At 51.1% G+C, this 27,265-nt stretch overlaps 1 protein-coding gene across 1 annotated transcript; it reads left to right on the forward strand.

Annotated features, from left to right (window-relative positions):
* Window positions 1-223: 223 nt before the first annotated feature.
* Window positions 224-23,170, forward strand: LOC144953132 (uncharacterized). Its single transcript, XM_078883690.1, has 5 exons — window positions 224-1,500; window positions 3,963-4,082; window positions 15,978-16,097; window positions 20,956-21,249; window positions 22,367-23,170. The coding sequence occupies exons 1-5, from the start codon at window positions 1,461-1,463 to the stop codon at window positions 23,059-23,061; spliced, it is 1,269 nt and encodes a 422-aa protein (XP_078739816.1). The 5' UTR covers window positions 224-1,460; the 3' UTR covers window positions 23,062-23,170.
* The last annotated feature ends 4,095 nt before the right edge of the window (window positions 23,171-27,265 follow it).

Raw genomic sequence — 27,265 nt, forward strand, 5'->3', positions numbered from 1 at the left:
GCTGTCTACCTTGTCACGGAAGTCGCCCAGAGGTTTGTTGAGACGCACAGATTAAGGTTTGTATTTATATACATGATAGAAGATAGACGTTTATCCTTGTTGTGTGTGTACTACAAGCTAACTATGTCGCAAATTTCAGCCGTCTTCCTTGTCGGGAAGTCGCCCTAGATGTTTGTTGAGACGCACAGATTAAGGTTTTTATTATTATTGAGGGGGGGGGGGGTGTTCAGTACTCAAGTGAGCCGCTTTCTCCGCTATGTAGCCGCCTCCTTAGCTTGGTGGCGCGCAGCGTCTCGCCTGGGCTACATCCAGTCTACATCTAGCCTCCATCTAGCATCCATCCAGTCTACACCTACACCCAGTCCACATTCAGTCTACACCCAGTCTATATCTAGCCTCCATCTAGCATCCACCCAGTCTACATCTAGCCTCCATCAAGTCTACACCCAGTCCACACCCAGTAGTCTACACCATGTAGTCTACACCCTATAGTCTACACCCAGTAGTTTACACCAGTCTACACCCAGTCTACAGTCTACATCTAGTCCACACCCAGTCTACAGTCTACACCCAGTCCACGCCCAGTAGTCTACACCCAGTCCACATCCAGTCTACAGTCTACATCCAGTCCACACCCAGTCTACACCCAGTCTACAGCCTACATCCAGTCTACACCCAGTACACACCCAGTAGTCCACAACCAGTCTACAGTCTACACCCAGTCCACAACCAGTAGTCTACACCCAGTCCACACCCAGTCCACACCCAGTCTACACCCAGTCTGCAGTCTACACCCGTGCCCACACCCAGTCTTCACCCAGTCTACAGTCTACACCCAGTCTACAGTCTACACCCAGTCCACACCCAGTCTACACCCAGTTAACAGTCTACACCCAGTCCACACCCAGTCTACAGTCTACACCCAGTCTACACCCAGTCTACAGTCTACACTCAGTCTACAGTCTACACCCAGTCTACACCCAGTCTACAGTCTATACCCAGTCCACACCCATTCTACAGTCTACACCCAGTCTACATCCAATTCTACACCCAGTCCACACCCAGTAGTCTACACCCAGTCTACATCCAGTTTACACCCAGTCTACATCTAGGTTGCGTGAAGTTGCTTGAAGAAGTTGCATGAAGTCGCGTGCAGTTGCTTGAAGTTCATTGAAGTTGCTTGAAGAAGTTGCATGAAGTTCCTTGAAGCTGCGTGAAGTAGTTTGAAGTTGATCGAAGTTGCTTGACGCAACGTGAAGTAGCGTGAAGCAGTTGATCGAAGTTGCTTGACGCAGCGTGAAGTCGTGTGAAGTTGCTTGAAGTTGCGGGAAGAAGTTTCGTGAAGTTGCGTGAAGTTAATTAAAGCTGCGCCTGCCGTTCCGGGTCACGTTCCCGCGTCTTCTGTGCCCCCTGCAGAGTCGCCGGTGGCGTGAGAGCCGGGGGGGGGGGGGCACTGGGGGATGGCGTTTCGACGGGATGCTGACGGCGACGACGACGTCGGTGAATTTGGTGGTGGTGCTGCTGGTGGTGCTGCTGGTGCTGGTGGTGCTGCTGTTGGTGGTGCTGCTGGTGCTGGTGGTGGTGGTGCTGCTGGTGGTGCTGCTGCTGCTGGTGGTGCTGCTGGTGGTGCTGCTGGTGGTGGTGCTGCTGGTGGTGCTGCTGGTGGTGCTGCTGCTGGTGGTGGTGCTGCTGGTGGTGGTGCTGCTGGTGGTGGTGCTGCTGGTGGTGGTGGTGGTGCTGTTGGTGGTGCTGGTGGTGGTGCTGCTGGTGGTGGTGCTGGTGGTGGTGCTGCTGGTGGTGGTGCTGGTGGTGCTGCTGGTGGTGGTGCTGCTGGTGGTGGTGCTGCTGGTGGTGCTATTGGTGGTGGTGCTGCTGGTGGTGGTGCTGCTGCTGGTGGTGCTGCTGCTGGTGGTGGTGCTACTGGTGGTGGTGCTACTGGTGGTGGTGCTGGTGGTGGCACTGGAGGTGGCGGTGGTGGTGGTACTGGAGGTGGTGCTGGTGGTGTGGTGTGAGGGGGGGTGTGAGGGGAGCAGTGTGCTTCCACCACGCACTGAACTCCGGCAGAGACCCGGGTTCGATTCCCTCTCACGGTTCCCACCCGCGGCCACCATCACTAGTGACAGGCAATTATCTGAACAGGTTCCTGGGCCTGCTCCCCTAGGTCGACTCAGCTTCGAATGAGTACCTGGTGTGGCGGTGTGTATCAACACCTGTTGATAGCTTGGGTAATACATCTTTTGTACCAGATATTAATTTCTGTATTTTATGTACCATACCAAATCTGACTCGGATGTTTTGTTCTTCCAAACATCTGGCTAGATTTGGCATGGTACATAAAATGCTTAAATGAATATCTGGTACAAAAGATGTATTACCGAAGCTGTCAACAGGTGTTTACCGGATCAATTGTACTTGTGGCAAATGCTATGTTGGGCAAACAGGACGAATGATCAGCAGGAGGCTAACAGAACACCAAAGAAATATAAAATACTCCCAAATACAACTGTCGGCAGCGGCAGAACACACGTGCCAACAAGGACACTCAATTGATTTTTGATAATGTTGATGTTTTGTGCGATACTAGTTACTACTGACCAAGGCTAATTAGAGAATCTATCGAAAATGAGAGAACTAAACATATTTTTTTACCGTTCAGATAGCTACAGACTTGGTGGTGCTTGGAAGCGAATCAATCAACAGGTCACCATACTTCAATACGGATTACAGTTGGTGGGGCTATTTTAGGACAAACAATTGACAGGAAGTATAACAACAATGGGCTTGCATAATGTGCATACATAATGTATGTTGATTACGATATAAATAACCCAAAAGGCAATGGATACCCATAGTTATTTATACGCATTCATTAATCCCCACCCACTTCGCGCAAGAAGAACACACAAGCGTTGTCATCACATCAACCCTCTATTTAAGGTACTTTAGAGGATGATTTCTCCACAAATCTGGCTGTCACCTGATGAAGCTAGTTGTAATTACTGGTGAAACGTCGTCTCAGATTGTAAATGATATGGCTTTGCTCTCCAACACACCGGTTTGCTGTACTAGTGTAGTATCAGTGGAGCGGGAGACAAGGTTTTTGAGGAGGCACCTGCTTTATTCAACACTTCAGGTTCACAGATTCTCCCTTGCTTCTCCCAAGTCGTCTAGCCTAGCCTTGACAGAACCCTGACCGTGTTACACCAACGGCGCCAACTATCTGGCCACGCAATATTTAGCGAAGACGGCAGTGACGAAGGCGGCGAATACGACAGCGACGATGAAACGAGTCCACTTCCTACAACCGGCAGCCACGAGCTCCCACTCTCCACTGCTTTTATGCTACCCGGCGCGGTCTGGCTCCACCCTGGCCGCGCCTCCGTTTTCGAACTCACTAGCGGGTTCCAGGGGCTTCCAGACGGGGTCTTCTATGACCCTTGCCCCGGTTCCTCTGCCCTGCCGACACACCCGCGTATATGCTCACCGGCGTGTGTACTGCTCGTCCACCGCTGGGCTATTGCTGGACAACAGACGGTGCTATTGCACTACACTAGTAACGATTTGGCATGTTCTGATTACGTGACACACCTTACTAATTGGCTGTGTCGAGTGGTAGCGGGTTTAACGATACATTTATATATTTACGAGATCTGACCCAATCAACCTGTATTATGGATGAAATTGGTCATGAAAGCCTACGTGTTAAACTGACTATACAATGCACTATAAACTACACTACTATACACTACACTATACACTACACTAAACACGACACTATACACTACACTATACACTACACGACTATATACTACACTACACTGTACACTTCACTATACACTCCACTATGCACAGGTTGCAAGTAAAGGTTTAAGAACCACCGGTCTGAATGAATTATTCCTCCTGCAGTATGAAATAAGTCGAACCGATTCTCGCTGTCTTTTTCTTTGTTGGTTTCGGGACAGGCGATGCGGTGGAGCATTCCCCATCGTGGCCACTGACCGTCAAGCGAGAGGCTGGCGGACACGGGGCCGGGGCTGAGACGCGGCCACGCGTGAAGGTGGAGCCACGAGAGCCGCACGACGGTGAGTGGACAACTGTGGAATGGAATCTCTGTGGTGGAGTAGAATCTCTGTGGAGTGGAATCTCTGTGGAATGTAATTTGTGGAGTGGATCTCTGTGGAATGGATCTCTGTGGAGTGTATTTTGTGGAGTCTATTATGTGGAGTGGAATCTGTGGAGTAGAATCTCTGTGGAGTGGATCTCTGTGGAGTGGATCTCTGTGGAGTGGAATCTCTGTGGAGTGGAATTTGTGAAGTGGAATTTGTGGAGTGGAATCTGTGAAGTGGATCTCTGTGGAGACCCACAGGGACCCATAGAGACTCATGGAGACCCACAGAAAGACACAGAAACCCATAGAGACCCATCCTTAACTCCCCTTTCCCCGTGTCTGAGACGTCTGCTAGTCGCAGGGTCAGGGGTGGGTGTCCCCATTAACCACCCAATCTCGGGGAATGTGCAAAGCGGCTGAAGCATTAATTTTATTGCAAGCGAGGCACAGTAGCAGCAGCGTCGTTGTGTGTTTATTAAAGACGACATCACTCACCGCAGAGAACCATAGCGGCACGTCCGCCGCCATTCTCTATGGTAGCTGGCACCACACGACAACCCATCTGCACGTAGTCCTTGTTGGTTCTGCGGTGCCAAATGAGATGCTAACTACTTCGTCTGGTATGGAGGAGGTAGTGGGTGCGATCCAGACCCTGACGCCTGCTGCTGTAGATTTGGAGTTTGCGTCTCTCTCTCTCACCATGGCTAAGAGATGTTACCTCCCTCGCCTTGTATGCATGAGGTCGTGGGTTCGATCCCGACCCTGACGTCTGCGGCTATAAGGAGTCTGCGTGTCTCTCTTTCGTCATGGCCGTGTGGAATTTTCTCCGGGTCCTTCGGTTTTTTCCCTCCACATTTAGAACCAACATCACCACGCGTTTAGAGAGTAATTTGGCTGCCACTATAAATTTCCACGTGATGATGATGATAACAGCCCACTTCGCTGAGCTATCATCTGTGATGGGCCAGGGTCGCTTCTGAAAAAGACTTATGTAACTCAGTGGGTTCTTACCCCTGGTAAAATAAAAACAAGTAGGGTTTTGCGACCAATATTATCCATAATACTGATTTTTTTTTGGGTGAGATCACATAAATACAGGATGCTTCAAAATTATTTATTAAACTTCTGAGAATTTGCAACAATACCACAAGAAATGTGCCTCCGGGTTCTGGAGACCACCTGGAGAAGATTCCATGCATGTGTTTACAATGATGGTGAACAAGTGGAGACTATTTGACTTTTTGAAGCTATTAACATGCGTTTGTTATGTTACAGTGTATTATCCGTTCTTTTCCATTAAAAACGATAGTTTCATATAAGTGTTAAAATATTTTTAAGCAACCTGTATATAAAAGTGTCGTTAAACCTGCCACCACCCGACACAACCATTTAGTAAGGTTTGTCATGTAAACTGAACGTGCAAATTCGTTACTGGTACAGCACACTGGTTGTGTGTTGGAGAGCAAATCCACAACATTTACAATCTGGGTACGATCTGTTGTGGTTTTGCTCTCCAACACACCGGTGCGCTGTACTAGTAACGAATTGGCATGTTCTGTTTACGTGACAAACCTTACTATACACTACCCTACACTACTATACAGTACACACTACACTACTGTACACTATACTATACACTGTGCTATACACAATTAAACACTACACTATACACTACACGTTTATACACTACACACTACACTATTTTACACTACACACTACTATACACTACACGACTATACATGACACTGCTACCCTATACACTACTATATACTACACAGCTATACACACCACTATACACTACACTGGTATACACTACAATACTATCCACTATACTATAGACTACACTGGTATACACTACTATACATAACACTATCTACTACACTATAATAGTGTAATAACGTTCCAGGAGACTTGGACGCCGGGGTTGGAGGCACACGTATTTATTCCGTGTCGGGTACAGCACAACACTGGACATACAACACTGGTGGGGGTATCGGCCCCCTCACCCGTCTAACTGGGAATACACCCTCTAGCTACGCCTAGCCTACCTCTTGGTCCTCCACTAACGGGCTAGGGGAGGCTAGCTAGCCGACACTGGTAAGCCGGGCTCACGGTACCCGGAGTCCCAGACCAGCTCTTACAAGAGCACCGGCTCTGGCTCTCGGGACCACGCCGCTGGCTCGATCCTGTTCGGCCCTGATAAGGGCGGCGATCCAGGGGAGTCCAGGGCTCTATCTAGACGACCTTCTGTCTTCACTGGTTAGCTTCAACATCTCTCCCCGAGCCCTCCGGCTCATCCCCTTTTATACCAAAACCCCCGCTGAGGGGTGGGGCCCCGGGGGATCCCAGCTCCGAGTCAGCCCCCCAGGCTGCCCGATGCGGACGTCGCTGGGAGCACCTTCCCGTGCACCGACATAGCCACGCCCACTGTTTCTTTCCCGTGTGATCCCATTGTATAACAGCCCCTCTGTAACACCCCTACATCACCCCCCCCCCTGTACAGCTCGCAGCCATCCCGGCTGCAACAAAACGACAATAAAAGTGTATTTACCCCTTGAACCCGCGTGTGCCTCACAATTTTTTTTAACAATAACAACAACAAGAACAACAACAAGAACAACAACAAGAACAACAACAGCAAGAAGAGAAAATAACCCGACGCACCCCCCCCGAATAAATACGAATTCCGTAAGAGCACCATATATACAATTAGCAGGAAACCACACCACACACACAACACACAGTGAACACAACATATATACAATCCTCCGGGCATCACAAAAGTCTGCGCATTTTCGCGCGCGTTCTTGCAGCAGGCCCGTCACACGGGGCAACCCCGGATGGCGGACTGTTGGGTGGCAACCGTCCGTGTCCGAGTGAGTCACTTTCTGTTGCCGCGTGACCCTCGGCATCCCCAGGAGGGGTTGACGGGCGTGAGCCCGTCACTCCCGGTGCACCTGGGGGTGGGACAGCCGGCAGCACGTTAGGTGAGAGCAGCGGAGGCGGACCCTGGGAGTCGGCGGACCCCCCACATGTTTGGCCATGCGTGTGTGAAGTGGGAACTCGGACCGCAACGAACGGTTTCAATCTGGAGGGGTGCACAAACCACCGCCGCTTCCCCCATTTGATACGTACACACTGAGGCCGCAAAACCTGAACCACCTCCACAGGACCCCGCCACGGCCGCACCAGTTTAGAGGAGGTTGCAAGTGGTACTTGGGGACAGTGTAACCATGCCCTGTCACCTGGTTTCCACTGCAGCACGTGCGCCCGACCCAGCCTGAGCCTCTCGTTAGCCTTCTGGCGGAGGTCGGAATTTTGCATAGCAGCCTCCCGTGCCTCTGTTAATTTAGCAATATTGAATTTCACATGGTCGGCCAATTTAGATTTACCCCGCGGCGTGGAGATCTGCAGCTGGGTCTGAACAGGTGGGTCAGGTTCGCGGCCGTACATCAGGAAGAAGGGGGGAAATCCCGTCGCCGCATGGGGAGCCATTCTATATGCTGCCAACACCCCTTGAATTTGAAGGTCCCAATTGGTCTGTGAGTCCGAGACCTGTTGGGACAGCATTGACGTAATGGTTCGATGCAGACGCTCCACCATCCCGTCAGTTTGCGGATGATATGGGGAGGTACGAATTTTTTTCGTGCCCAGGAGCTCACAGACCTCTTGGAGAAGTTTACCAGAAAATGTTTTGCCCTGGTCGGTCAGCAGCCGCTCCGGAGCACCTTTGTCCAGGACGTATCCCTGGACAAAGGCCTCCGCGATGGCTGCTGCCGACTGGTTGGCAAGGGGCCAGGCCATAGGCCAGCGCGTAAAATATTCCACCCCAGTCAACAGGTATCTGTTGCCACTGGGGGTAGCGGGGAATGGGCCCAGAATATCAAGCGCGACAAGCTCGTTGACCCTGGAAACTCTGATGGATTGCAAAGGCGGGTTAGACTCCCGTGCTGGTGGTTTACGTTGCGCACACCGAGGACATGACCCCAACAGATCCCCGACATCCCTTGTCATACCCGGCCAAAAAAAATCCAGCTGGAGCATGGCGAGGGTCTTTTGAGTCCCCAGGTGGAGGAGACGCTCATGCGCGGCCCACACCACCTTACCCCGCAAACCAGAAGGGACCACCAGCCGGTGTCGATGGGATCTCCCGTCCCAATGCATTAACAGACCCTGGACCATCTCCCATGAGTCGACATCACCCCTCTCCCGCCCAGCACTTCCGACGCGACGACGCAACGCGAGGAGGGAGGTGTCCTCCATCTGGAGGCGCCCCCATTCAGCAACAGGCAACCCCAGCAAGGAATCTTTTCCCTGTTGTGCAATCGAACCCGTCATCGACGTTGTGTCAGCGGCAGCCGCCAGGACCGGAACGGACATGTCACTCGGAGGCCTGCAACGCCCCGACCCCAGGAGGCATGCGCATTCGGAGGTGGTTGGCAGCCGTGACAGAGCGTCCGCATTGGTGTGGCGAACGCCCTTACGGTACGTAGTTTCGAAATCTAAGTCCTGGAGAATCTCGAACCATTGAGACAATTGTCCCGATGGTTGTTCAACTCGCAGGGCGTACTGTAGTGCCGCATGATCTGTGCGGACGGTGAAATGCTGACCGTACAGATATGGGCGATACTGTTGGATAAAGTTAACAATTGCCAACAGTTCCCGACGGGTGACACAATATCTTTGCTCCGCTGGAGACAACACCCGACTACCGTACGCTACTACCCGTTCCACGCCGTCAACCACCTGCGAAAGCACGCCTCCAATTCCCGTGTTGCTCGCGTCCGTGTCGAGCAAAAAGGGTTTGGAAAAATCAGGGTAAACCAAAGGAGGAGCCTTTACCAGAGCGTCCCGGAGGGATCTGAAAGCAGCCTCCTCCTCCTGTCCCCAGTGAAACCGGACCCCCTTAGATGTCAAAGCATGTAAGGGCTTTGCAATCGTTGCAAAATCCGCGACAAACCGTCGGTAATATGACGCAAAACCAACGAAACTCCTGACCTCTCCCACAGAGGTGGGAGTCGGCCAGGAGCTGACACACTGCGTTTTGGCGGGATCGGTAGCAATACCTGAGCGTCCGACAATATATCCCAAATAACGCACAGATTCGCGTAACAAATGACACTTCTGGGGTTTAAATTTCAAATTAGCAGCCCGCATTTTGAGGAAAACCGCCCGCAACCTCTGGAGATGTTCGTCGAATGTTTTGCTAAAGACGATAACGTCATCCAAATAAATCAAGCACGAGTCCCATTGTAACCCAGCCAAGACCAATTCCATCAATCGCTGGAAAGTTGCCGGCGCTGAGTGGAGTCCCATCGGCAACCGGTTGAATTGGAACAGGCCGTGCGGTGTACGGAATGCAGTTTTGGGTTTCGAATCATCGTCCAGAGGAAGCTGCCAGAATCCCGAAAGCAAATCCAATGTGGAGAAGAATCGCACCCCCGCCAAGGCGTCAAGCGATTCGTCCATCCGTGGGAGCGGGTATGCATCGGCAACAGAAATTTTGTTGAGGCGACTAAAATCGACGCAAAACCGCAACGAGCCGTCATGTTTTTTAACTAAGACAATCGGCGCTCCCCAAGGGCTGGTAGAAGGAGAAATGATGTCGGCGGCTAACATGTCATCAACGGCCGATTTGACATGGTCCTTTTCGGCGGGACTTAACCGAAAAGGATTCTGGCGTATTGGCGCGCTGTCACCCGTATCAATATGGTGACGCAGCAGATGAGTACAGCCCAGATCGTATTTGTTCTGACTGAAAACGTCGGAAAATTCACGCAGCAGTGTTTTAAGCTTTTGACGCTGTAAGTCTGACAGGTCCGTCGATCCCGCACAAAGCGCCTCGAGCCACCCCTCATCACTGTCCGTATGTGGTCGCGGCAGAGGGGCAGCGCTTACATGATTTACGACGGGCTCCTCACAGGGCACCGGCGTTGCATGCGCAAGCACGGTCCCCTGTGGAACCACCACCGTCCGCGACCCCACATTGAGGACCGCGATGAAAGGGTCCCCGTCCCCTTTAACGATGGTCTGGGCCGGAATTAAGTGAGGTCCGCTAACCCCGACCCTAGACAGTCCCAGCAGAACCCCCTGGTCCCCAATCCTCTTAGCGAAAGGCCGACGTAGTTTAAGAGGCACCAGCATCTGGGCCCCCGGCGGTACGCGTACCGTTCTATCGACGAGCGCCGGTACCGTCGCGAACGCCGTCCGACCCGCAGAGGGAGACGGCAGAAATGACATACGTCGGCCCGACGGGAGCTCAATACAGCACTGGTCGACTAAGATACGGATTGGCATTTTGGCCAGGAAGTCCGTCCCCAGCAGGCACGGAACCACCAGCGAGGAGGAGACAAAAATTGGGCCAGAAAATTTGATATCCCTGATAGAAATTTGCGCTCGAATTTGTCCAATGATGCCAAGTGAGCCCCCGTTAGCAGCATAGAATGGAACATCAATGGGCAGCAAAGGACGGCTCTGAGCAGGAAGAATGTTGTAAATTAATTCCAAAATAATGGTCGCCGATGCTCCCGTATCGACCAGGATGCGCACCTCAACCCCATCAATGTGCCCCACAACGACTGACGACCCCGACGACGCGGCCACAACGCGATGGGCCAACATGGACCACTGGCTGGGTTAGATATTAGTCCCCACAGTGGTACGTGTTGGCGCGACGGTGTGCAATTTCAGACCCCTGTTCGTTGCGGTGCGTGAGTGTGTGATGGGTGTGTGTGTAGGCCAACCATGTGGGGTGCCGCGACTCGCCGGGTTATGTTGTTGGAGCTTGGGAAGAGGCGCGGCGTCCTGTCGAGGCGTCGCCCCGCGCTGCCGAGGAGACCGGCATCCCGAGGCCACATGACCCCGGAGGCCGCAATTGTAGCAGCGCGGGAGCGCTCCCGATGACTTTGGCTGGTCGAGGCGGCTCGGTCCGTCCCGAGCCGGCCGTACTCCCGCTCTCCACTCCAGCTGACGGTCGACGGCGCAAATTTCCTCCGCCGGGAGGGTGGCTGCAGCCACGGCACGGCCGGTCGCCGCCTTGCTGGCCTTTCGTCGCTGCGAGAGTAAGTTGGCGTGGAGGTGTCGTGCGGCCCGGAGGGAAGACATCTCAGCGTCGTCCTGCGCCACGACGACAATATCCAATTCGTCAACCAGCAAGAGGATCTTCTCCGTCACCATGGCATCCACTCCTTCGTCATCCATTCGCGGGAAAGCCGTTCTTGCCAGTGCCAGGAGAGCTGTGCGATATGCCAGGGGCTGGAGGCACACGTATTTATTCCGTGTCGGGTACAGCACAACACTGGACATACAACACTGGAGGGGGTATCGGCCCCCTCACCCGTCTAACTGGGAATACACCCTCTAGCTACGCCTAGCCTACCTCTTGGTCCTCCACTAACGGGCTAGGGGAGGCTAGCTAGCCGACACTGGTAAGTCGGGCTCACGGTACCCGGAGTCCCAGACCAGCTCTTACAAGAGCACCGGCTCTGGCTCTCGGGACCACGCCGCTGGCTCGATCCTGTTCGGCCCTGATAAGGGCGGCGATCCAGGGGAGTCCAGGGCTCTATCTAGACGACCTTCTGTGTTCACTGGTTAGCTTCAACATCTCTCCCCGTGCCCTCCGGCTCATCCCCTTTTATACCAAAACCCCCGCTGAGGGGTGGGGCCCCGGGGGATCCCAGCTCCGAGTCAGCCCCCCAGGTTGCCCGATGCGGACGTCGCTGGGAGCACCTTCCCGTGCACCGACATAGCCACGCCCACTTTGTTTCTTTCCCGTGTGATCCCATTGTATAACAGCCCCTCCGTAACACCCCTACACTAGTACGCACTATGCTACTATATACTCTCCACTACTATACATAACACTACAGTATGCTATACAATACTACACACAACACTACTATATAACACACTTCTGTACACTACACTATACACTGCACTGCTATACACTACACCACTATACTACTGTAGTGTCATTGAATTGGAGACGAGGTTTGTAGGAGGCACCTTTGAGTTAGAACATTCACGGTTTCGTCTGCACACTCTCTGCAGTCGCTTAGCCGACCTATACACAACACTAGCCGTCTATAACACAGATGGCGCTGACTGAGACGGCCAACTGCTATCTAGAAGCGCAATATCGAGCGAAGACGGCGGCGATGACGGCGATGAGACGACAGTAACGACGAGACAAATCCAATCCCAGAACCGGCAGCCTCGAGCTCCTGCTCTCGGCTCCTTTTATCCTACCAGCACGGCCTGACTCAGCCCTGGCCGCGCCTCCCTTGTCGAACCCACTAGCAGGTTCCAGGGGCTTTCAGATGGGGTCCTTCGTGACCCTTTCCCCATTCCTACGGCTTGCCAACACACCCATGTACACGTTCACCAGCGTGTGTACTGTCTGTCCACCACAGTTGCCGCTGCTGTCCACCAGCCGACACTATTACACTATGCTACATTGAGAACTAATGGCTTTAGAACTCCTTGTTGTGTTTAGTTTGTTGTCCTTCCACCACCCGCACCTCCGATTAGCTACGGTTGGCTACGTACGATTCGAAAGAAGTTCAACATACACAGATACACACATGCGCATACACGCCATTCATCACTAAGTGGAGGTGACGTCGCCACGGCACTTGTGCCAGGCTATGTGCACGTTAAGGCCTTAACCTACGCCCACACAAACACACAAACATATGCCGACACAACAGAAAACAAAGACAAATATCCCCCATATAACCTGTAACAGACTGTTGGTGCAAGTGCTGTTAGCAAGAACCTTTGAAGGCCGGCATGGTACGTGAGGGGGTCGGTGGCTAGCACCACGCCCGACCACCTTTGTCTTCCTAGTGGCGATGTTTACTACACACCGCACCAGGAAACGCATTTGAGGCTGAGTCGACTGAGAGGAGGCCCTGGACCGATTCAGATAACACTGGTCTACAATTTTTTAGACGTCATCTGCTTCAGAAATGAAATGTGCTGTTTATTATCGATGTTTACGTGCTTAATTCAAATATGACAATTAAAACAACTGATTGGTTTCTGTTCCCAAGATATTCAAGTTTTTACATTTTTAGTCTTTGTATATTGTGTAGATAATAGAGTTTGACTCATAAATTGTAAACCTAGGTCTTTTCATGTGTTTATCGTTGCTTTACATGATAACATGTCACTTTTACTTTTTCATGTAACACTTTAAAAATCATCAAAATGGTTAAAAAATGAAAGGTATTATGAAACAAAAGGCAAAAAACTACTATCAAACCTTAGTAATTGGCTGTGTGTGAGGGAAAAAAGTATTTGATCCCCTGATGATTTTGTACGTTTGCCCACTGACAAAGAAATGATCAGTCTATAATTTTAATGGTAGGTTTATTTGAACAGTGAGAGACAGAATAACAACAAAAACATCCAGAAAAACGCATGTCAAAAATGTTATAAATTGATTTGGATTTTAATGAGGGAAATAAGTATTTGACCCCTCTGCAAAACATGACTTAGTACTTGGTGGCAAAACCCTTGTTGGCAATCACAGAGGTCAGACGTTTCTTGTAGTTGGCCACCAGGTTCGCACAAATCTCAGGAGGGATTTTGTCCCACTCCCCTTTGCAGATCTTCTCCAAGTCATTAAGGTTTCGAGGCTGACGTTTGGCAAATCGAACCTTCAGCTCCCTCCACATATTTTCTATAGGATTAAGGTCTGGAGACTGGCTAAGCCACTCCAGGACCTTAATATGCTTCTTCTTGAGCCACTCCTTTGTTGCCTTGACCGTGTGTTTTGGGTCATTGTCATGCTGGAATACCCATCCACGACCCATTTTCAATGCCCTGGCTGAGGGAAAGAGGTTCTCACCCAAGATTTGACGGTACATGGCCCCGTCCATCGTCCCTTTGATGCGGTGAAGTTGTCCTGTCCCCTTAGCAGAAAAACACCCCCAAAGCATAATGTTTCCACCTCCATGTTTGACGGTGGAGATGGTGTTCTTGGGGTCATAGGCAGCATTCCTCTTCCTCCAAACACGGCGAGTTGAGTTGATGCCAAAGAGCTCCATTTTGGTCTCATCTGACCACAACATTTTCACCCAGTTGTCCTCTGAATCATTCAGATGTTCATTGGCAAACTTCAGACGGGCATGTATATGTGCTTTCTTGAGCAGGGGGACCTTGCGGGCGCTGCAGGATTTCAGTCCTTCACGGCGTAGTGTGTTACCAACTGTTTTCTTCGTGACTATGGTCCCAGCTGCCTTGAGATCATTGACAAGATCCTCCCGTGTAGTTCTGGGCTGATTCCTCACCGTTCTCATGATCATTGCAACTCCACGAGGTGAGATCTTGCATGGAGCCCCAGGCCGAGGGAGATTGACAGTTCTATTGTGTTTCTGACATTTGCGAATAATCGCACCAACTGTTGTCACCTTCTCACCAAGCTGCTTGGCGATGGTCTTGTAGCCCATTCGAGCCTTGTGTAGGTCTACAATCTTGTCCCTGACATCCTTGGAGAGCTCTTTGGTCTTGGCCATGGTGAAGAGTTTGGAATCTGATTGATTGATTGCTTCTGTGAACAGGTGTCTTTTATACAGGTAACAAGCTGAGATTAGGAGCACTCCCTTTAAGAGTGTGCTCCTAATCTCGGCTCGTTACCTGTGTAGGGGTGTTACGGAGGGGCTGTATACAATGGGATCAGATGGGAAAGAAACACAGTGGGCGTGGCTATGACGGTGCACGGGCAGGTGCTCCCAGCGACGTCCGCATCGGGCAGCCTGGGGGGCTGACTCGGAGCTGGGATCCCCCGGGGCCCCACCCCTCAGCGGGGGGTTTGGTATAAAAGGGGATGAGCCGGAGGGCTCGGGGAGAATGTTAAGCTAAACCAGTGAAGACCGAAGATCGTCCAGATAGAGCCCTGGACTCCCCTGGATCGCCGCCCTTATCAGGGCCGAACAGGACCGAGCCAGCGGCGTGGTCCCGAGAGCCAGAGCCGGTGCTCTTATCAGAGCTGGTCTGGGACTCCGGGTACCGTAAGCCCGACTTACCAGTGTCGGTCCAGATAGCCTCCCCTAGCCCGTTAGTGGAGGACTAGGAGGTAGGTTAGGCATAGCTAGCAAGTGTATCCCCAGCTAGCCGGGTGAGGGGGCCGATACCCCCTCCAGTGTTGTATGTCCGTGATTGTGCCAACTGACGCGGAATAAATACGTGTGCCTCCAACCCCGGCGTCCAAGAGTCCTCAACTATATTACACCTGTATAAAAGACACCTGGGAGCCAAAAATCTTTCTGTTTGAGAGGGGGTCAAATACTTATTTCCCTTATTAAATTGCAAATCAATTTATAACATTTTTGACATGCGTTTTTCTGGATTTTGTTGTTGTTATTCTGTCTCTCACTGTTCAAATAAACCTACCATTAAAATTATAGACTGATCATTTCTTTGTCAGTGGGCAAACGTACAAAATCAGCAGGGGATCAAATACTTTTTTCCCTCACTGTATATATTTATGAGATCTAACCTTAACAACCTGTATTATGGATGATATTGGTCGTGAAAGCCTACGTGTTAAACTGACTATACAATGCACTATACACTACACTACTATACAGTATACTACTATACACTACACTGTACACTACACGACTATACACTATACTATACACTACACTAAACACGACACTATACACTACACTACTATACACTACACTATACACTACGCGACTATATACTACACTACACTGAACATTACACTATACACTCCACTATGCACAGGCTGCAAGAAAAGGTTTAAGAACCACCGGTCTGAATTAATTATTCCTCCTACAGTATGAAATAAGTCGAACCGATTCTTGCCGTGTCTTTTCCTTTGTTGCTTTCGGGACAGGCGATGCGGTGGAGCATTTCCCGTCGTGGCCACCGACTGTCAAGCGAGAGGCTGGCGGACACGAGGCCGGGGCTGAGACGCGGCCACGCGTGAAGGTGGAGCCACGAGAGTCGCACGACGGTGAGTGGACAACTGTGGAGTGGAATCTCTGTGGTGGAGTGGAATTTCTGGAGTGGAATATCTGTGGAATGGAATCTGTGTGGAATGGAATCTGTGGAATGGAATCTGTGGAGTGGATATTTGTGGAGTGGAATCTCTGGAGTGGAATCTTTGTGGAGTGGAATCTCTGTGGAGTGGAATCTGCGTGTATTGGTATCTCTGTGGAGTGGAATCTCTGTGGAATGGAATCTCTGTGGAATGGAATCTGTGGAGTGGATCTCTGTGGAATGGATCTCTGTGGAGTGTATTTTGTGGAGTGGAATCTGTTGAGTGGATCTCTGGAGTGGATATCTGTGGAGTGGAATTTGTGAAGTGTAATCTGTGGAGTGGAATATCTGTGGAGTGGATTTTTGTGGAGTGGAATCTGTGGAGTGGAATCTGTGGAGTGGAATCTGTGGAGTGGAATCTGTGGAGTGGAATCTGTGGAGTGGAATCTCTGTGGAGTGGAATCTGTGGAGTGGCATCTCTGTGGAGTGGAATCTGTGGAGTAGAATCTTTGTGGAGTGGATCTCTGTGGAGTGGAATCTCTGTGGAGACCCACAGGGACCCATAGAGACCCACGGAGACCCACAGAAACACACTGAAACCCATAGAGACCCATCCTTAACTCCCCTTTCCTCTTGTCCGAGACGTCTGCTAGTCAGTGACTTCAATGTCCGAGTTGGTCATGATGCTGGCACCTGGTTGGGGTGATTGGAAGGCATGGGCCAGATCAGCTCAATAACAATGGTAACAGGCTGTTAAATTTTTGTGCTGCCCATGGGCTTGTAATTACCAACACGCTGTTCCGGCATCGGCGCATCCACACAACATCATGGATGCATGCCGGGTCCAAGCAAGAACATCTGCTGGACTACATAGTGACGGACCAGCGGATGCGAGCCCATGTCCTTGACACCAGGACCTACCGTGGAGCTAATCTGCCCTTTGACCATCGACTTGTCATCTGTAAGATGCGCCTGCCATTCTTTCACTCCGGTGGTGGGTGTACACCCAGGACCCCATTCCAACCTAAGGTGGCCTGGTCTCAGCTAGCTGATGGAAGTTACAAGCGAGAATTTCATCATCGCTTGCGGCTGGGGTTAGCATTGTCCCCCACTTCCCCTGATGTCGAGGGTAAATGGGCGAGATTTAGGACTGTGACACATGCAGCTGCAATGGCTGCTTTGGGTACGCGGTCCAGACCTCCCCAGAGACCCTGGCTGACAGAGGTGTTCGGGATGGTTGAGAAAAAGCGATAGGCCCACTCTTGTCGTGTACAGGATCCCACGTCAGAGAATGAGGCTTACCGAAGCCTTCGCACGGAGGTTTGGAGAGCTGTGAGGTGCTGCAAGGATTGGTGGTGGTCGTGGTTTGCTGAGGAGATGGAGTCTGCCTCAATGGCCCACGATCACACATCCCTATTTACCTCCATCAAAAAAGTAACCTGCAGCGCCACACCTACTACCATCATTAAGGGAAAGAACGGTGATCCTATCTCAGACCCCCAGGAACAGGTTTGCAGATTTGCTGAGCATATCTGTGAGGTCCTGGGGGAGGGGAAATCCCTCAGCCTGGAAAACATCATGGGACAAAGTGGGGATGACCCTGCTGAGGCTACGGTGCCTCAAATATTGGAGGAGGAAGTTTGTCCTAATTTTCAGGTTTGCCTCCTGTGCCGCGTCTATCATCTCACTTACAATAGGAGTACGTTGGCGTGCACCCATTGATCTCCCTGCCCTCTCCCTCCCCCCGTCCCCTCCCCCTCCTCTCTATATTTAAGGGACCGTCACAGAAACGACCATCTCTTTGTGCCGATTTGTGTCCTCTCTCTGTGTGCCGTTGTGATGTCTGTCTGCTTGTATGTCTGTCTATAGTTTTCTAGTTAGATTTTTGTTGCTCACACAGCCGATTTGTGTCTTCTCTCTGTGTGCCGTTGTGATGTCTATCTGCTTGTATGTCTGTCTAGTTTTCTAGTTAGATATTTGTTGCTCACACTTAAAATTCTAACTTAGCAAATTTTGAAACACGTAGTCAACCAGGCCATGCGTTAATTGTGTGTTAACCGACTCTCTGTGTTGTATTACATCACATTTCAATATTTTACTAGGTTATTTAATTTTCGTGTGCCTGTATACTCCTCTCTATGTGTGCCGTTGTGATGTCTGTCTGCTTGTATGTCGGTCCATAGTTTTCTGGTTAGATTTTTGTTGCTATTTCTTTTATGCCTGATGATGATTGCTTGTGTTGCAATCGAAACGTCGTAATGTGTTGTTTTATTTTGATTTATTATTTTATTTTTAGACGTGACTTAACCGAAAAGAACCAAAGAATAATTCCTGCAGTCACGAAAGCTCCCAAATTAAGAGGAAGTCACCCCCTGTGAGTGGCTGGCTGAGGTGCCATCTGTTGAGGAAGTACTAAGGGCGACCCAGAGTTTGAGACCAGGAAAGGCACCGGGCAGAGATGATCTCCCAAGTGAAATGCTGAGGGAAGGTGGCGTTTGTGCACAGATTGCCCTACAGGACATCATAAACAGTCTGGGCCACTAGACGGGTTCTGCAGGATTGGAAGGACGCCCTGGTGGTCCCCCTCTTTAAGAAGGGGAACCGCACATACTGTAACAACTACAGGGGCACCTCAGTGTGCCGGGTAAGGTCCTGGCAAGGATTATTCAACATCGCCTTGCCAGGCACGCTGAGGAGAGGCTTGCAGAGCCCCAATGTGGTTTCAGGAAAGGGCGGTCCTGCACAGATGCCATATTTTCTGTCTGTCTGCTACAGCAGAGGTGTAGGGAATTCCAACAAGACCTACATCTCTGCTTTATTGATCTGGTCAAGGCCTATGATACCATCAGTAGGCCTGGGCTCTGGGTTGTTCTTTGTGCTTTCGGAGTCCCTGACCCTCTGCTCACGCTCATTAAGGACGTTCATGACGGTGAGCAGGCCCAGGTAAAACTACATGGCCGGGAGTCAGAGCCATTCCTTGTACACCTTGGGGTGCGACGGGGATGTCCTCTGGTTCCCACATTATTTAACATCTATTTCGACCACGTAGTTCCTGAAGCCTTCAGTAGCTGTACCGGAGGAATTTCCATCTGGTGCAGATACAATAGGAGGCTGATCGATGCCCGGGTACGGTCAAGGGATGGCTCCCTCTTGGTCAACCACGTTATGTATGCCGATGACCTGGTAATTGTGGCTCACTCAGAGGAGGAGTTGGAGGTGCTGTTGCTGAAACTGGAGTATGCACCCTATATATAAAAATACGTGTCTTGAATAGCTTTCTTCACACGCTACAGTAATTTTACTGGAGCAGTTTCACCTGATGACAGAGGCTTGTGTTGCTTCCGAAACGTCGTGATTTAATTTAGTTATTTTCATTTTATTTTTTGAACCTACGTGACTTTACCGAAAGAACCTAAGAGTACAAAATAAAGGTGATAGGCTTTCTTAACCATCATGGTTATACTGTGCTTTTGTGATGCACTTCACCACAAACATAACATAAGTTATCTGCTTTGTTCACACAAGTACGAGGCATCTCTGCTCACTTTGGCTAAACAGAAATGTGTCCCTTTGCAAAATCAAACACTGACAAATAAGAGAGCACCACACTGTATGATTTATAGAGCTGATATAGGGCATCTTGTTCAGCAGAGGGATGTAAGCCTAGTTATGATTGCACCATCCATGACTTCTATGAATATCATGATGCAATTCATATAATGTATGATGCAATACCAGGTTCAGATTGCATCATTCATAATTTTGCTCAAAAAGCAATTACTGTCCAAACCCAGTCATAGATTTATTCATAGATTCAGTCAAATTTGTATTTTAGTAATTTCTGGTTTAAATTGAGATCCCTTCCCTTTGTAATGTTCTTGAAGGAGACGGAGACTTCTTAGAGGCCACACGCTTTTATTCACCAATACTTACTACACCTAACACAAGGGGTATATGGTCCCCTTACCCGTTATCCTGAGGAGCTACAGACTCCGGACTTGCCGGCTATCTCCCCCACTAGCCTAGCGTCCTCCGGCTGGGACCTAGGGGAGGCACACTGACCCGCCGCTGGCCCGGCGGGTCCCCGACCTCTGGTCGCTCAAGACCTTCGCCCTCACAAGGCCGGGAAGGCTGGGAGCCAGGGTCCTATCCAGGACCTATCTCCCCTGACCACTGGTTACACTGAGCCCCAGCCCTGACAAGGGCTGGAAGGCTTGGTCCAGGGTCCTAGCTGTCTTCGGCCGACTTGGGTCTTCGTGTAGCAAAACTAACCAAGAGCTCTCAGCGCTCCGGCTTTTATACCTGTTCGTGGCCGGGTTAACCAATCCCCGGCCACCTCTTGGACCCCTCCGATTGGTCCTTCCCAATCTGGCGTTTGGATCCTACCTCACCCCATTTGACCCTAACTGTTTGATTGAGCGGGAAAACCTTGTTTACCAACTGCTCTCTCACAGCTTGCGAACAGCGAGTAGTTATCACCACTACACCTTTATAACTCACTTATTCTCGACCATTCCCAAGTCAAGGATCGTATATACTGACCCAGTAGCATATCTTGAAAACTAGAGCCAATCAACAATTTCTAGCATCATTTTCATTCTCAGTGAACCAGAATTAGTAAAGTTGGACTACATTTATTTCGGAAGCATTTTGGCTGTAGACCAGTGTAATTGTCGCTGGTGTTGGCCGTGAGTGAGAATCGACCTCGGGTCACCAGGTTCATAGTGCAGCGTAGTGCTGACTGCTATGCTACCCTCCGGGGTATGTTTCCGCAGAGCTGAACATTCACGAGGATGTTTTTCATTTTTGTTCACCCCCTCTTCCCCCCCCAGTTCTAGGAGCTCACGTTCAGATTAAAGAAGAGGACCTTCTGGGTGAACACCGTGACCTTCACATTAAACAGGAGAAGGAGGAGGTGGTGGAGGTGAAGGTTGAGGGTGACGATGAAGACGATGAAGAAGCAGAGGAGGAGGCTTTGGACGACCGCATGCGGCGCGACAAATCCTTTCCATGGCCTGGAGAGCCGTTAGTGTCCTGTCGGGAGCTGGCGGCTTCGTCAGATGTGGCGGAGATCGAAGTGACCTTGGAAGAGGAGGAGGACGGCAATGGTGTTTGTGCTGGTGGTGGTAAGGAGCGAGTGTGAGTCTGTGTGTGGGGGAGCGGTAGTGTAGCGGTTTGCGTGCTGTGCTTACATTTAAAAAACTACATGTAAGCACCCTGTATATACACTTGTCTTTTTGGCAGAACTCATCGGGCTACTTTTTGCAGCCCTTGGTCTGTTACAGGTCAGTGTGTAGTAGGTTCAAAGAGACTTGGACGACGTAGTCGGAGGCACACTTATTTATTAAACGTTCCACTATATACAGGCCAAGGTATACAACACTCGAAGGGGTATCGGCCCCTTCACCCGTCTAACAGGGAGATCCCACAATCTCTATCCCAGCTAGCCTACTCCCAGGTCCTCCACTACAGAGCTAGGGGAGGCTAGCTGACCAGCTCTGGCCAAGCTGGGATTACGGCACCCTGAGTCCCCAGACCGGCTCTTACAAGAACATCAGTTCTGGGCTCTCGGGGCCATGCCACTGGCTTGCCCTGGTCGGTCCTTAGAAGGACGGCGATCCAGGGGAGTCCCAGGGCCTATCTAGCCGGTCTTCCTTCTTCGCTGGTTTAAGCTAAACACTGAACCCCGAGCCCACCGGCTCACCGCCTTATATAGCAACTCCCCCACCGAGGGGTGGGGCCGTGGGGGATCACAGCGCCGTTTTAGCCCCCCAGGCTAAACGGTGCAGACGTGGATGTAAGCATCCTTCCACGTGCGGGCATAACCACCCCTGGTGTGTTTGTTCGCCCTCCCGTAACACCTCTTACAAGGGCAACCCCTGTACTAGACCTTTAAATTGTTATTTTAAAAAAATCAGGAGGGGTTTCGGCGTCTCGAGATGGCAAGCGGTGGTTTTCACGTCGCGTTCAAAAATACATGGTTTTCAAAAAACATGTTAACACTTGTATGGGACTATCGTTTTTAATGGGAAAAGAATGGATAATACACCGTAACATGATAACAAATGTATGTTAATATCTTCAAAAAGTCAGAGTCTCCACTTATTCGCTATCATTGTCAACACATGCCTAGAATATTCTCCAGGTAGTCTCCAGAGCTCGGAGGCACATTTCTCATGGTATTTTTGCAAATTCTAAAAAGTGTAAAATAAAAGTTTGTCAATTTCTATTTGTGTGATACAGCGACACTGCTGGAAGGCGAACAGCAGCAGGGGCTCTCGGCCGCAGTTCGCGGCAAGGCGCTCCTCAACAAGAAACTTCAATTGCCAGCGCAGGGCAGTAGCAACTTCAAGGGGTTAAAATGCTCATCAGAACCGAAGCGCCACGCGAGGGCTCTCACTGGCGAGAGGCCGCACGTCTGCGGCGTGTGCGGAAAGGGCTTCGCCGCGTCGTCGAACCTCAGGAGCCACGCGAGGGTCCACACGGGCGACAGGCCGCACGCATGCCTTGTGTGCGGCGCGGCTTTCGCCCGCCCGTGGGACCTCAGGGGCCACGCAAGGATGCACACGGGCGAGAGGCCGCACGTCTGTGCCGTGTGCGGCAAGGGCTTCGCGCTGTCGTCGAACCTCAGGTGCCACATGAGGATCCACACCGGCGACAGGCCGCACGAGTGTGCCGTGTGCGGCAAGGGCTTCATCCGCCCTTCGGCCCTGGCCAACCATGTGAGGACGCACACGGGCGAGAGGCCGCACGTCTGCCCAGAGTGCGGGATGGCATTTTTCCACGCCTACGTCCTCAGGAGCCACGCGATAATCCACACGGGGGAGCACCCGTACCAGTGCTTGGTGTGCGGCAAGGCCTTCGCACGCCCGTCGAATCTCAGAAGCCACGCGAAGATCCACGCCCGGGCGGGAGAGAAGCCTCCACAAGTGTCGTGAGTGCGGGGAAGGCTTTTTTAGTTTCGACCCGTCGGATCTCAGAAACCACACAAAGATCAACACTTGGGTGGGGCAAAACCCCAATAAGTGTCGTGGGTGCGGGGAAGGATTTTTTGTGCGCCCCCGTGGGATCTCAGAAGCCACGCGAAGATTCACACCCGGGCGGGAGAGAAGCCCTGCACAATTGTTGTGAGTACCACAGGGCTTCTGTGCCCCCCGTGGGATCTCTGAGCTACTACATAGCTCTTTTTCAGATGCGACCTGGATGTCACAAATTATAGCTCAATGAAGTGACTGATCAAAGTGTGGAAATTTATAGCAGTAGCCAAATACTCTAAAACGCACGTTATTGTATGTGGAGGGAAAACCTGGAGGACCCGGAGAAAAATCAACGTGGGAGAACATACAAACTCCAAGAACACAGGCGTCAGGGTCGGAAATCAAACCCATGACCTCCTGTATACAAGGCGAGGTAGTTGACATCTCCTAACCACGACATCGCACTCAGAACACTGGTTGAACACAAGGTACATGAGCTAAATTATTGAAACAAAACTCGGAGCAGATGTTTCAAGATTCACAAATTATATAAAAATAAGTATTAAAAATATTAGAACAACTTAAGATGCACGATTGTATAAATTGGTATACATTGCAAAACGTAATCATTGTGAATAATGTAAACATTTAACTGAACCAGATAAGAAGGTACAAATAAAAATCATCCAGTATTTATTACATGAAATAATTACGATTATTTCATGAAGGTATTCCATAAATTTGAACGCAAGTAAAAGTGTCGCTTTAATCAGAATGGTAATAAACTCACATTTTGAATCAATCGTGAGATTGAAATATGTTTTATTAACTGTTTTATTTTTACAGGTAGGGCCCACTTTGCATAAGCGATCTGGCTATCACAAATGATAACTCAATGAAGTGGCTTTTCATTTGAAAATGTATAGCAGCCAAATAGTTGGATTTTTTTTAAATGTGGAGCTAAAAACTGGAGGACCCGGAGAAAATTCCACATGACCACGGGGAGAACACACAAACTCCAAATATACAGCAGGCGTCATGGTTGGGAGTGAACCCACAACCTTCTGTATACCAGGCGAGGTAGTTAACATCTCGCCATCATGATGCCACCGTATAGGACCGCCTTGGCTGTGAACCAAGAAACACCGCTGTCATTTGCCTGAACAATACAAGCAACATGCAACGTGTCTTCATCAACGTCCTCATTTCGACAACGAAGCAATTTCGGGCCAGAGTGTGTTGCCCCTCGTAGTGGGTGGCATGATCACTGCCTAAAGCAGGCCCCTAGTGCCACACACACTTGGCCAGTCTGTACTTTCTCCGGTTTTTTCGTGGCCTCAGGTGGTGCGTGCCATGGCCATTTTGGGCCGTGCCTCGTCTCACCTAATAGACGGGGAACTACTTTGTTGATGATACGAATTTACACGGCAGTGGTCCCGTTGCATGCGATGTAAGCACAGCCTCAAGTCGGCCTCTTGCGCTGCACCCACGGCGAATCTGTACTTCCCCCCACTCTTTCGCGGCCTTTAGAAGTGTGTGGAGTGCTCATATCAGGCCATGCCTGATCTCGCTTGACAGGGGGGGAACTGCTCCATTTACGATGTGAATTATATGGCGGTAGCCCATCCGAGAGCGGCGTAACAGCCTAAATTAGGCCCCTTGTACCACACACACGCAGCAAATCTGTTCTTCTCCCGCTCTTTCGTGGCCTGATAAGAGGGGGAGCCGCTCTGTTCATGATACAAATTACATGGTGGTGGTCCATCTGCGCGTGGTGTGCACACGGCCGCACTAACAGTGATATTGCACTTTACCTGCTCTTTTGTGACCTCTAGCAGTGCGTAGCATAGTTATATCTGTAGGACTTGAAATATCACGCGCCACGCGTTCTGTTGCTAGGCGAGCGAGCAGAGTACAGTGGGAGCATCTGAGGACACGGTTGTTGTCGTGGCATTAAGGGGGGGGGGTCGTTAAGAGACGCGACAGGTGTTAGGGGTGACTGAGGACGCAGGCCGGTGATTGGTCAGGAGGGTGAGTGGCTAATGACCGGTGCCAGCCTGGCGGCAATAACATGGTCACGTGAGGATGGGGGCCTGGGGGCGAGTAGCAAAGCAGGGGATGCGATCATTGATTGGGACTGATTGGTGCGGGGATAAAGGGCACAGCGTAACGGAGAGACGAGAGTCTTGGTTGGTGTTGGAGTTGGAGTGGTTGGTGCCCGGGACAGAGACGGAGCAGCAGGGAGCAGGAATAGATACGATGAGAGTGGATAGAGAGAACACAGTGTACGGTTAGCAGTGGATAGAGAGAACACAGTGTACGGTAGCAGTGGATAGAGAGAACACAGTGTACGGTAGCAGTGGATAGAGAGAATACAGTGTACGGTAGGAACGGGGAGACATGGAGTGTTGTTAATGGCGGGTTGTGCATCGGAGCGAACGGAGAGACACAGAGCGATGATGAGGAGGAGGTGTGAACTCTACGCGTGAATAAACGAGACGAGAAAGACAACGAGAGTACGAGTCCTACATATCGGACCGTGCCTGGTGTTTTACTGATCGAGGGGAAACCGCTGTGTTTACGATGTGAATTATACAGCGGTGCCCTGTATGAGAGCGACGTGAGTACGGCTTAAAGTGGGCCCCTCACACCATACCTACGGCGAACCCGTACTTCCTCCGCTCTTACGCGGTCTCTCGCGGCACGTGGTGTACTCCTATCGGGCCGTGCCTGACCTCGCCTGAAAGAGAAGGAACCACTCTGTTTACGATACAAATTACACGGCGGTGGCCTGTCTGAGAGCGGCATGAGTAACAGCCTAAATTAGGCCCCTCGTGCCACATACACCACTCCCCCTCCCCTCGGGTACCCTCTCCACCCGAGGCTGACGCGGCTTTCCCACGGCTAAGGGAGACAGCTCTTCAGGGGTGAAGACCCCTGCGTCACGCCTTGCTGGCAGCGAGGGAAGGTTTTCCAAACCGAGGGCCTCCCGTTCGGGCCAAGCTCTTTTATAAAAATAGCTACTCTGCTTAACAACAGCACTCACTTGGTCAACAACAACAACCGCCATTCGCCACTAAGTGGCAGTGGTGTCACCACGATTCTTGTGCCAGGCTATGTGCACCTTGAGGCTATGTGAAGTGTCGAACGCCCACTGGCACGAAGGTCACGGGGCAGACCCAGATGCCACAGGTCGACTGACTGAGATGAGTGGCTGATGCACCACCTGTGCCCCCTACTGTGCCAACTTGCTGTGCTTTAGCCACCCGGCGCTCTGCTCATTGTTGTGAGCGTCGCTCCTCTGCCCTCCATTGTTAATGGAGAGCGACGACCTCCAACTGCCCAGTAGCATCCATCATGAGCCTCCTCCACAGAGGCCGATCTTGACACCGCTGGTACCAGTCATCGGCAAGTCCACTCAGCTCCACATCCTCCTGTACCACATCACTCCATCTCTTCTTTAGCCCATGCCACGCCCGTTTAGCCCCCTCAATCCGGCCAAGCAAAAGCTGTTTAGGCATGCGGTGGCTGGGCATGTGGGCTACATGGCCCAGCCAACGCAGCCTTGCCTGCCGTAGGAGCTCACCGATGGGACTTTGTCCAGATCTTTCAAGAATTTGTGAGCTCCTTACACAATCCAGTCTGGTTAAACCCAGGATGGATCGTAGGCAGGCCAGCCGAAATGTTTCTAACCGGCGAAGATGTTCCATTAGGGGGGTCCACGTTTCGCAAGTGTAGAAAAGGGAGGGATGACCGTGGCGTGAAGACCTGAAGCTTCGTGCGGAGCGAGAGACCAGGTAGCTTCCACACAGCATTACGCAACCAATGAAACGATAATGCCGCTCCACTGATTTGGAGTGAGACCTCTGCTGTTAAGCCGGAGCCGGTCATGAGCACACTGCCCAGGTATGGGAAACTCTCCACTCTCTCCACAACTGCCCTATCACCAATTGGGGAGTTGTGGGGGTGGAGTGTCCGATGGTACAAAATACCCAGGCAGGCGCTTCGTTTTGGTGGGGGTGATGTAAGGCCCCGCCTCTTAGTGTCACACTTCAGTTTCAGCACCAACGCCTCCAACCCCTCCTCTGAGTGAGCCGCAATTACCAGGTCATCGGCATACATAACGTGGTTGACCAGGAGGGAGCCATCCCTTCACCACACCGGG

The sequence above is a fragment of the Lampetra fluviatilis genome, chromosome 72, assembly GCF_964198595.1.
Source record: "Lampetra fluviatilis chromosome 72, kcLamFluv1.1, whole genome shotgun sequence".
Taxonomy (NCBI): Eukaryota; Metazoa; Chordata; class Hyperoartia; order Petromyzontiformes; family Petromyzontidae; genus Lampetra; species Lampetra fluviatilis.

Bases quoted from the DNA above. Each gene is read 5' to 3' on its own strand.
- LOC144953132 (XM_078883690.1), top strand. From the start codon at position 1,461: ATGGCGTTTCGACGGGATGCTGACGGCGACGACGACGTCG. The intron at 1,501-3,962 runs GTGAATTTGGTG...GTTTCGGGACAG, and splicing joins TGACGGCGACGACGACGTCG to GCGATGCGGTGGAGCATTCC. The intron at 16,098-20,955 runs GTGAGTGGACAA...TTCCCCCCCCAG, and splicing joins GCCACGAGAGTCGCACGACG to TTCTAGGAGCTCACGTTCAG.